General features: G+C 43.0%; 1 protein-coding gene across 5 annotated transcripts in view; it reads left to right on the top strand.

Annotated features, from left to right (window-relative positions):
- The window catches only part of ttll3 (tubulin tyrosine ligase-like family, member 3), a 106,441-nt gene extending 94,797 nt beyond the window's left edge, over positions 1–11,644 (top strand). For all 5 annotated transcript variants that reach the window (XM_072280901.1, XM_072280900.1, XM_072280897.1 and 2 more), the window contains one exon: positions 9,614–11,644. In XM_072280901.1, the coding sequence (XP_072137002.1) occupies positions 9,614–11,269 (1,656 nt within the window). In that variant the 3' untranslated portion in view covers positions 11,270–11,644. The remainder of the gene's footprint in view (positions 1–9,613) is intronic.
- The last annotated feature ends 528 nt before the right edge of the window (positions 11,645–12,172 follow it).

Genomic DNA, 12,172 nt, shown 5'->3' with positions numbered 1-12,172 from the left:
ACATACAAGCATTAAGAAATGTTTTTGGCACAATGGACAGCCCAGCTGCACTTATGATGAGGTTTAGTCATACATTCCAGGAGAAGGGGGAGCCTACATTCTCAGGCTGGAGAGACGGCTGCTTTCCTTGCAGCGTAAAGGGGCCATTCCATTGGCTGAGATAAATTGATTAAGAATGGAGGAGGGTGTGTGCTCATGCAATGTGATTGCTTTAAGCATTCGAATGACACATAAGATACGTTCCCCTCCCTCGTTCGTTTGTTGAGCTGATCAGAGAAGTCAGAGAGGAGGAAAATGCGAAGAAGGAGTGGGAGGCCTTCTCAGCAGGGCAAAGTCCTCAGTAGCAGCCTCTGTTGCTGAAGCCACACGAGTGGGATTTTGCAGGATGCAGTGAAAAACCTGCACGCCGAGGAATCTCAGTTGATGTCAGCTAGTGTTGCCACTGAGCGTGACAAGGCTAATAGGAAGCCGGACCCGCTGGTAGGACAGGGGTCTCTTGATGAAGAAAGCAACTGGTATTTTCTGTTACAATTGTGGCGAGGATGGACATTTCAAGCAGGAGTGTGAGGGACAGGAAAACCTTTGGAAAGTAACCCAACGGTTACTTAAACAGAAAAAGAAGTCAGGAAACTTCAGAGAGACTGAGTAAGGGAACGGCCTGTCATTTCGAGGGGAACATATTCCAATCAATGTATCAAGGAAAACACAAAAGTGCAACACCCTATTCTTGAAGGCATTGTGGAACAAGTTCAGGTGTATCCATATAGATCAAGGGTATTTATGCAAGAGCCATGCTCAACACAGCTTCTCAGCTGTCTCTACTCTACAGATCCTTTTACAACCGGTATTTGATGTATTTACCATTGACAGCACTCAGTGCCCTAGAAATCTGTGGCCTTAGTACGGTACTGATGATTACCCATAGGATGGTTACTTGTCGTTGAAACTGGAGTCTTCAGAAGCAGATGTTGGAGTAGCTGACACCCTTGATACACTATTGTTGGTGTGTCCTGATCTGGTTGAAAAAGGGAAGCTTCCATTATTGTGGGAACAAATTCTGCTATTGAGGGAAGACTCACGGGAGCATGCAAGGGAGAAATGGAGAGAATTTTTTGAAAACCTTCTCCATTCACTTGGTGTTCAGATGCTTTTGAAAAGGTGCAAGTTCGTCCTAAGCAAGATAATAAGCAGAAATGAGGGACTGTGTGGTACACCCAGCCCGAACCGTTGTGCTACATCCTGAGGAAGTAGCTAGAGTGATGGGAAAGCCCAAGTTCCCGGAATGCCCGACTCCAAGGCCCTCCTGGTGAATGCTGCAGAGGATCACGGAGAAGAGTCACGCTAACCTGCTGGAGTGCTGGTGAGACATGAACTGCAGAAACCTTCGGCTGTCCATGCAATCAGGATGACTGTGATTGTCAGGAATACATTGAAGAGAAAGGTCACCCTCATACTTGGGATACCAGTTGCACATCTTTTTCAAGTGACTGTAATGTCTAGTTTTCTGGTGAGAAAACCAGGAGAGAGACAGTGTCCTGGATTGGGAAAGTTAACAGCAAAGTCATTTAATTTTGGTAACTCCCTGGTACACAAGGAATGGAAAAGGAAACTAACAGAGAAGATGTTAAAGCTTGAACGTCTTTTCTACTGATGAGTTCAATGTGGGCTGCTCCAAGAGAACTCACCACACTCTTCGAGTGACAGAGGATACGTGTTTCAAAGAGAGGTCTCAATGGTTAGTTTCCTTTTCCATTCCTTGTGTACCAGGGAGTTACCAAAATTAAATGACTTTGCTGTTAACTTTCCCAATCCAGGACACTGTCTCTCTCCTGGTTTTCTCACCAGAAAACTAGACATTACAGTCACTTGAAAAAGATGTGCAATTGGTATCCCCCTCCCTTCTTCCATTCTCCACTCTGGCCTCATACCTTTTCTCACCTGCCCATTACTTCCCCCTGGCTCCCCTCATGCTTCCCTTTCTCCTATGGTCCACTCTCCTATCAGATTTCTTCAGCTTGAGTCCTTTACCTTTCCCACCACACCTGGCTTCACCTATCTGCGTCTAGCTATCCCTCCTTCCCTCCCCCACCTCTATATTCCGGCATCTTATCCCTTCCTTCCCAGTCCTGACGAAGGCTGTCAGCCCAAAACGTTAACTGTTTATTCATTTCCATAGATTCAAGATTCAAAAAACTCTATTGTCATTCTAACCGTACATCAGCTCTGCAGGGCAGAATGAGACACCGTTTCCCAGGAGCAGTGCAATCATAACATAACAAACGCAACACTAAATAATAAACATAACAATAAATTGTAAAACACAACGGCCTCGTCAGTTAAAATCAGTTATAAGTGTCCAGTGCAAGTTAAAAGTGTCCAAAGCAGAGCCAGGTGGAGCAGCTATTTAGCAGTCTGACTGCCTGTGGGAGGAAGCTGTTTAGTAGCCTTGTGGTTTTAGATACTGCCTGACCTAACGAGTTCTTCCAGCATTTTGCGTGTGTGTGTTGCAAAGGAGTTCCAACATCTGCAGAATTTCTTGTTTTCCTTTATTAGCATGCAACTCAATGTGCTTTGATTCTATAACCTTCTGACTTTATGGTACCAGTGAGAGAAGATTTTTGTTAGCCTCTTGGTAAAGTAGCCTAGAATGCTAGAACTGTTCTTTTCAGACAGACATTTCAAGAGGGATATGCTTCATAGAGACTAGTCTATTACAGTGTGAAGGTTATGTACACTCAGGAGGGGAAATGCTTCCTTTTGCTATAAAGTGGGCACTAATCTGAGCATTTTGGACCTGAATTAATTAAACATTTATGGAGGTGGATGTTTAAAAAAAAGTCTCTGCTGCTCATGGTTTTCTTAACCCAGACATCCCACCTCTCCCGGAAGTTCCGGGAGTCTCCCCACATATTGATAGTGGCTCCCTGACGCCCACAAATTATATACAATATCCCAGAAATTGATTTTTTTGAGAGGGAGAGGGAGAGGAAGAGCGAGAGGGAGCATCCTGATTGATCTCTCTTCGTGCTAAGTAGACCTATCAGTTTTCTCTGTGGGCGGGCTTTACAGTCCACCTCAAAAATAATGACAGTGTTGCTCACTGCAGTATTTGCAACAGTGAATTTTCTATTGCTCATGGTGGGTTAAAGTGTAAAAGACATGTTGAGGTGAGTTTAACAGGTGTCATTCGTTCATTGGCACAACTAACATTATTTAAACTAGCTGGCTAGCTGCTAAGGAGCTACTCTATTGATGTCCTACGTGATGCGGCCAAACTGCCTGTAGACTTGCTTAAAGTTGTAATAGAATAAACATGATAATATAAGTACATATTTTAATGTCACATTTTCTGCAAATACCTAACTTGGTTTACAGATTAGACAAAATCACTAAACAAGGTATTACATACATCCTTGGAGGTCGACCGGTGGGGGGGCGGGGTGGTGCTACCTCCCTGAAATGAGTTTTTGCAGGGTGGGATGTCTGTTAACAACTGTTCATCACTTTTGGTTCTGGGACAATATCTGATATTTTACAAACATACAGTCGATTTATTGCATTCTCTGCTGTATTCAACTCATGGGAAGCGACATAATCTGTGAATTTAGGGTTGTGGACCAAATGGAGCTTCTATGCAAAATTCTAGGCAAGAAAAGGCCCTGTGGTTTCTCTGTCGGCCCTTCATATTCCTTGCAGTATAACTCCAAGTCCACCTTGATCTATCAGCCTAAAACCTTTAGAGAGAAAAAGTAGATATATACTCTAAAATAACGTTACTTTTTGTTAAACACTAAAAATTATATTTAATCACTTTAAGTGAGTAGAGTCCATATGACAACTTTGGTAATGAGAAGGAAGTCTGAGAATTGGAGCAGGAGTGCGGAGGAAGCCATTTTTGAATTTTTCGGGTTTTTTTCCATCGGCGTTCAGAGAGGCGGGACTGCACAGGCGTGTGACGTCGGGCAGTGAAGCGCGGAAGATTTAAAAGGAACAGAGCCTTATACAGCGGGCAGCAGAGTGAAGGCTTAAGGGCTTCGGCTCAACAGGCTTAGGTGGAAACAGGCGAGGCAAAGAGGGTTTGGTTTTCATTTTTTGTTGTTATTTGAGGAGAGGGGCAGTATGAGTGTGAGGGCAGCTTGTTGTTCTCAGTGCTGGATGTGGGAGGTCGTGGAGTCTCCCAGCCTCCCGGACATCCACATCTGCGCCAGGTGAGCCGAGATGCAGCTCCTAAGGGACCGGATTAGGGAACTGGAGCTGCAGCTCGATGACCTTCGTCTGGTCAGGGAGAGTGAGGAGTTGATAGAGAGGAGTTACAGGCAGGTGGTCACACCAGGGCCACGGGAGGCAGACAAATGGGTCACGGTTAGGAAAGGGAAGGGGAAGAGTCAGGTAATAGAGAGTACGCCAGTGGCTGTGCCCCTTGACAATAAGTACTCCTGTTTGAGTACTGTTGGGGGGTACAGCTTACCCGGGGAAGCAACAGTGGCCGTGCCTCCGGCACAGAGTCTGGCCCTGTAGCTCAGGAGGGTAGAGAAAGGAAGAGGAGGGCAGTAGTAATAGGGGACTCGATAGCAAGGGGGTCAGATAGGCGACTCTGTGGACGCAGTCCAGAGACCCGGATGGTAGTTTGCCTCCCCGGTGCCAGGGTCCGGGATATTTCTGATCGCGTCCAAGATATCCTGAAGTGGGAGGGTGAGGAGGCAGAGGTCGTGGTACATATCGGTACCAATGACATAGGTAGGAAAGGGGAAGAGGTCCTGAAAGGAGAATATAGGGAGTTAAAAGGGAGTTGAGAAAAAAGACTACAAAGGTAATAATCTCGAGATTACTGCCTGTGCTACGCGACAGTGAGAGTAGGAAAGCAATAAGGTGGAAGATAAATGCGTGGCTGAGGGATTGGAGCAGGGGGCAGGGATTCAAGTTTTTGGATCATTGGGACCTCTTTTGGTGCAGGTGTGACCTGTACAAAAAGGACGGGTTACACTTGAATCCTAGGGGGACCAATATCCTGGCGGGGAGATTTGTGAGGGCTACTGAGGTGACTTTAAACTAGAATGGTTGGGGGGGGGGTGGGAATCAAATTAAAGAGACTAGGAGAGAGGAGGTTAGTTCACAACAGGGGAATGGGAACAAGTGCAGAGAGACAGAGGGGTGTAAAATGAGGGTAGAAGCAAAAAGTACTAAGGTGAAAAGTAAAAGTGGCAGGCCGACAAATCCAGGGCAAAAATCCAAAAGGGCCACTTTTCAACATAATTGTGTAAGGGCTAAGAGAGTTGTAAAAGAGCGCCTGAAGGCTTTGTGTGTCAATGCAAGGAGCATTCGTAACAAGGTGGATGAATTAAAAGTGGAGATTGTTATTAATGAATATGATATAGTTGGGATCACAGAGACATGGCTCCAGGGTGACCAAGGATAGGAGCTCAACATTCAGGGATATTCAATATTCAGGAGGGATAGACATGACAGAAAAGGAGGTGGGGTAGCATTGCTGGTTAGAGAGGAGATTAACGCAATAGAAAGGAAGGACATTAGCCGGGAGGATGTGGAATCGATATGGGTAGAGCTGCATAATACTAAGGGGCAGAAAACACTGGTGGGAGTTGTGAACAGGCCACCTAACAGTAGTAGTGAGGTTGGGGATAGCATTAAACAGGAAATTAGAAATGCGTGCAATAAAGGAACAGCAGTTATAATGGGTGACTTCAATCTACATGTAGATTGGGTGAACCAAATTGGTAAGGGTGCTGAGGAAGAGGATTTCTTGGAATGTATGCGGGATGGTTTTTTAAACCAACATGTCGAGGAACCAACTAGACAGCAGGCTTTTCTAGACTGGGTATTGAGCAATGAGGAAGGGTTAATTAGCAATCTTGTTGTGAGAGGCCCCTTGGGTAAGAGTGACCATAATATGGTGGAATTTTTCATTAAGATGGAGAGTGACATAGTTAATTCAGAAACAAAGGTTCTGAACTGAAAGAAGGGTAACTTTGAAGGTATGAGATGTGAATTAGCTAAGATAGACTGGCAAATGATACTTAAAGGGTTGACGGTGGATATGCAATGGCAAGCATTTAAAGATCGTATGGATGAACTGCAACAATTGTTCATCCCAGTTTGGCAAAAGAATAAATCAGGGAAGGTAGTGCACCCATGGCTGACAAGGGAAATTAAGGATAGTATCAATTCCAAAGAAGAAACATACAAATTAGCCAGAAAAAGCGGCTCACCTGAGGACTGGGAGAAATTCAGAGTCTAGCAGAGGAGGACAAAGGGCTTAATTAGGAAAGGGAAAAAAGATTATGAGAGAAAACTGGCAGGGAACATAAAAACTGACTAAAAGCTTTTATAGATATGTGAAAAGAAAAAGATTGGTTAAGACAAATGTAGGTCCCCTACAGACAGAAACAGGAGAATTGATTTTGGGGAGCAAGGACATGGCAGACCAATTGAATAATTACTTTGGTTCTGTCTTCACTAAGGAGGATATAAATAATCTTCCGGAAATGGTAGGGGACAGAGGGTCCAGTGAGATGGAGGAACTGAGGGAAATACATGTTAGTAGGGAAGTGGTGTTAGGTAAATTGAAGGGATTAAAGGCAGATAAATCCCCAGGGCCAGATGGTCTGCATCCCAGAGTGCTTAAGGAAGTAGCTCAAGAAATAGTGGATGCATTAGTGATAATTTTTCAAAACTCGTTAGATTCTGGACTAGTTCCTGAGGATTGGAGGGTGGCTAATGTAACCCCGCTTTTTAAAAAAGGAGGGAGAGAGAAACCGGGGAATTATAGACCAGTTAGCCTAACATCGGTGTTGGGGAAAATGCTAGAGTCAGTTATCAAAGATATGATAACAGCACATTTGGAAAGCGGTGAAATCATCGGACAGTCAGCATGGATTTGTGAAAGGAAAATCATGTCTGACGAATCTCATAGAATTTTTTGAGGATGTAACTAGTAGAGTGGATAGGGGAGAACCAGTGGATGTGGTATATTTGGATTTTCAAAAGGCTTTTGACAAGGTCCCACACAGGAGATTAGTGTGCAAACTTAAAGCACACGGTATTGGGGGTAAAGTATTGATGTGGATAGAGAATTGGTTGGCAGGCAGGAAGCTAAGAGTGGGAATAAACGGGACCTTTTCAGAATGGCAGGCAGTGACTAGTGGGGTACCGCAAGGCTCAGTGCTGGGACCCCAGTTGTTTACAATATATATTAATGACTTAGATGAGGGAATTAAATGCAGCATCTCCAAGTTTGCAGATGACACTAAGCTGGGCAGCAGTGTTAGCTGTGAGGAGGATGCTAAGAGGATGCAGGGTGACTTGGATAGGTTAGGTGAGTGGGCAATTTCATGGCAGATGCAATTTAATGTGGATAAATGTGAGGTTGTCCACTTTGGTGGCAAAAACAGGAAAACAGATTATTATCTGAATGGTGGCCGATTAGGAAAAGGGGAGGTGCAACGTGACCTGGGTGTCATTATACACCAGTCATTGAAAGTGGGCATGCAGATACAGCAGGCGGTGAAAAAGGCGAATGGTATGCTGGCATTCATAGCAAGAGGATTCAAGTACAGGAGCAGGGAGGTACTACTGCAGTTGTGTAAGGCCTTGGTGAGACCACACCTGGAGTATTGTGTGCAGTTTTGGTCCCCTAATCTGAGGAAAGACATTCTTGCTATAGAGGGAGTACAAAGAAGGTTCACCAGATTGATTCCTGGGATGGCAGGACTTTCATATGAAGAAAGACTGGATGAACTAGGCTTGTACTCATTGGAATTTAGAAGATTGAGAGGGGATCTGATTGAAACGTATAAAATCCTAAAGGGATTGGACAGGCTAGATGCAGGAAGATTGTTCCCGATGTTGGGGAAGTCCAGAACGAGGGGTCACAGTTTGAGGATAAAGGGGAAGCCTTTTAGGACCGAGATTAGGGAAAAACTTCTTCACACAGAGAGTGGTGAATCTGTGGAATTCTCTGCCACAGGGAACAGTTGAGGCCAGTTCATTGGCTATATTTAAGAAGGAGTTAGATATGACCCTTGTGGCTAAAGGGATCAGGCGGTATGGAGGGAAGGCTGGTACAGGGTTCTGAGTTGGATGATCAGCCATGATTATACTGAATGGCGGTGCAGGCTCAAAGGGCCGAATGGCCTACTCCTGCACTTATTTTCTATGTTTCTCTGGTGTAAGTATATTGTGTTGAATTCCATTTAACATTCCACATGACCACAGACCAGCAAGGAATGAATTCAATCCCCCTTTGAAGGGGGCCCTTGTTGGTCAATGTTGACCATGGATATTGCGACCTAGCTATCCATGTGATATGCAAGGCAGGGCAACACGATATGGAGGGAAAGCTGTTGCCCATGCAGCAGGCTCCCTCTCTCTATGCAGTTGATGAATTCAAAGGAACAGAAGAGACCAATACTGTTAGGCACGAGTGGTGTCGCTGGAGTTGCAAGTCAGTATTGAAGTCAACATAGGACTGCCTTAGGGACTCCAGCTCTAGATTTTTCCTTGCGGTTTACTCTGGAAGCCTTCCCCATAAGTGGGTATAGCCACAAGCAGCTGAGGTTTTGTTATCTGAGTTTTCCTTCTCCTAGATGAGCTGCCAACCGTGGCTGGTAAGCTCCATTTGCCCACAGCAACTGGTTTTAAGACAGCAGTAACCCATCTTTGCACCTTTTTCTGTCAGTAGAAACAGTTTTGCTAGGCTTAGTAATTAAGCTACACGTAAAGGCCAGGAGCTAGACTTGGTTGTCGGAGGCTATTTGAGACACACGATATTGGGAGCATTTACTAAAATAGTGGGACTACCCCCCTCAGCTCTGACAACTTTAAAGAACATTTTGAAGAACTGTACCATATCCATATGGCTATATATGAATCAATACAGGGCAGCATGATATTGTAGTGGTTACTGCAATTGCTTTATAGCACCAGCGATCATCAATTGGGATTCAATTTGCACGCTGTCTGCAAGGAAATTTTGTATGTTGTTCTTGTAACCCCATGGGTTTCCTCCAGGTGCACCTTCTTCCTCGCACATTCCAAAGATGTACAGTTAGGGTCAGAGAGCTGTGGGCATGCTAGGTCGGTGACAGTTAGGGTCAGAGAGTTGTGAGCATGCTAGGTCAGTGACAGTTAGGGTCAGAGAGCTGTGGGCATGCTAGGTCGGTGACAGTTAGGGTCAGAGAGCTGTGGGCATGCTAGGTCGGTGACAGTTAGGGTCAGAGAGTTGTGAGCATGCTAGGTCGGTGACAGTTAGGGTCAGAGAGTTGTGAGCATGCTAGGTCGGTGACAGTTAGGGTCAGAGAGCTGTGGGCATGCTAGGTCGGTGACAGTTGTGGGCAGCCTCAGCACAATCATCACTGATTTGCTTTGACAAAAACAATGTATTTCACTGCATGTTTCAATGTACATGTGACTGATAAAGATTATGACTTTAAAAATTAGCTTTATCTAATAAGGTTAGTATTTTCTCAAACAACTAAACAAAGTTTTGCCCAATGACATATTCATTTAAATAATTTACATTATCCATGATACTGATAGTAAATAAAATATTGCAAAAACTATACTAACTTGATTTAATCTGTTGCTTTATTTTCAGAATACAGCAAACATCCCTCTATACCTAGGAATAAATTTGCTGGTTGAAGGATCAGGCATCAAGAAGCCACCCGTATTTCCTCAGAGCTCTGGGATCCACAAAAACTTTCAGGTCTCTCAAGCTCTGCAAAAACCTAATACTGCCAGAGTACAGATCGGCCAAAATTCCATGAATTATCATGGAGCCAGTTCAGCCAATACTGGAAATGTCAAAAATAAAGATGCTTCAAAAGTAGTCATCAATCCAAGCAAACCAAAATGTTCATTAACTGACCGAAAACATGAATTTTCAGATCATCCTATTTCTCCTAACAATTCCATGAATGCAAGGAATTCTTTTATTCTTTTCAATTCTGGCAATGGAGAAAGTCCTATAATTCCCAATCATAATACTGTTGCAAAAGTTCCATTGAAACTCACACATTCCTGCAATGTAAAATACCCCAATAATTCCAATAGTGCAAACCATTGCCTAATTCCCCAGAATCCCAACGATGCTAAAAATTTATCTCCCAAGAATTCCAGTGTTGCCAAACATACATCGATCTTTGTTAATTCTGACGATGCAGAGGATAATACTAATTCCAGCAATACAAAAGATACAATAAATGTTACCAGTTCCAGTATCACAAATGACGAATTGAATTCCAAAAATTACACTGCTGCAAACAGTTCTGTTGATGATAATACTTCCAGAATTGCAGGAAAAGCATCAAATTCCACTGATCGTGTTGATACGGACAGTCAGTTACAAGCCATTAAACCAAGCATTACAAACAATTCTCCATTTCCCATTCAGACCAGCAAAACCAAATACCTTATCAATTCTAATAATTCTAGTCATGCAGGTAATCTAGCTCCCAAACATATTAATTCAAAGATGCCCAACACTTCTCAGGATTCCAACAATATCCTCCAAGATTACAGCAGACCCAATCATAATAGCAAAGGGAAAACTCACAACAATTCCAAACACAATGGTAAGACAAGGAATTTGCATGTTTCCAAACATTTCTGCAAAACAAGAAATTACAATAAGATGACAAGTGTTTTAAGCAATCATAGTGTTCTGAGCTCAAGTGTTGCCAAGGCTTGGGATGACTTGGAGGAAATGAGAAATAACATTGTCGACGCAACTCAGGGTGGTAAAACTGAAAACAATACCAAACTTCACTTTGCTGACAAAGTGGAACAGCAATATGAAATGCCAAAGCTGAGCAAGGCAGGCGGAAACAGAGGGTCTGAAAAGCACCATTTGCCAACAAAGACCACACTCTCACAAGTGAACACATCTGTGAACCACTCCCTCTTTCCTGGTCAACAGTTACACAGAGACCCCTTCCGGGTAAAGTTGAAATATTTAAGCTTAGACCTGTTGGACCTGAAAGATAAGAAACACTCGAGAGCTTCAACTACCGCAGATGCAAACAAAATCAGAGCTCTCCATGAAAAGTCTATCCCATTGCGTTACTCATATAATACATCACGGTCACAATCAGAGGACACTAATATTCCACAGCTTCATATTACTGGCCTACAGACTCATTTTAAAGCTTCAAGTGACAACAGCAAAAAGTATATTGAGACCCAACAGAATACAACCATCAATCTAATGAACAGGCATCTGCTAACAAGTTATTTTCCACTCTTTCAGTAACTATTGCTGTGCTGGTCTATCCTGTCCATTTGTTCTAGAACAAGTATGGGGCTCCTTTAATCATCTAAGTACTTAAGTCCTCTCCGGTGTTTCCAGTCTCTCAAGGTCCATTCCAACAGATCGTTTGCACTGCTTCCATTAAAGGACGACTTTGCTGATGGATCCTTGCCAAATCAGTCACCAGAACAAGGGCAATGCATTCTGCAAGTTCCCATAGAAAATGATTCTCCTTGGAATATATTTTTTTACTTTACGACTGTTAACCTTATTGAACATCAACATTATTAGCAGTTGTTTTTGAAAAGCCATTTTGTTACTTTTGAAAAATAGCATTTTGTAATAGTTTAAAAGACATCTCGGGTGATGTAGTTGTATCTGTGAATTTGAAAGTCTTTGTAATAATGAATGAATCAGACATTATTATAGACTAAAGTTCTTTTTTTATTAATTTGTTAAAATTCTACCTCTTCATATAGCAAACCACCAGATAAATTGAATATATTAGAAATATACTGAAATATTCAAAAATAAATAACAAAATGTGCAAAGAATAAGGTTTGATAGAGACTGAATGTAGTAAGTAAGAAGTATGATACAGTAATGCATATTGGTACAAGGAACAATATTGCAGACTATTATCTAAATGGGGTGAAGGTTCAAACATCAGAGGTGAAGAGGGACTTAGGAGTCCTTGCACAAGACTCCTAGAAAGTTAACTTACAGGTTGAGTCTGTGGTAAAGAAGGCAAATGCAATGTTGGCATTTATTTCAAGGGAAATTGAATGTAAAAGCAAGGAGATAATGCCTGACAAGAGAAAATCTGAAGATGCTGGAAATCCAAGCAACACACACAAAACGCTGGAGGAACTCAGCAGGCCAGGCAGCATCCATGGAAAAAAAAAC

Source organism: Mobula birostris, chromosome 16 (genome assembly GCF_030028105.1).
Source record: "Mobula birostris isolate sMobBir1 chromosome 16, sMobBir1.hap1, whole genome shotgun sequence".
Lineage (NCBI taxonomy): Eukaryota > Metazoa > Chordata > Chondrichthyes > Myliobatiformes > Myliobatidae > Mobula > Mobula birostris.
This window is presented reverse-complemented; position numbering and strand designations above follow the sequence as displayed.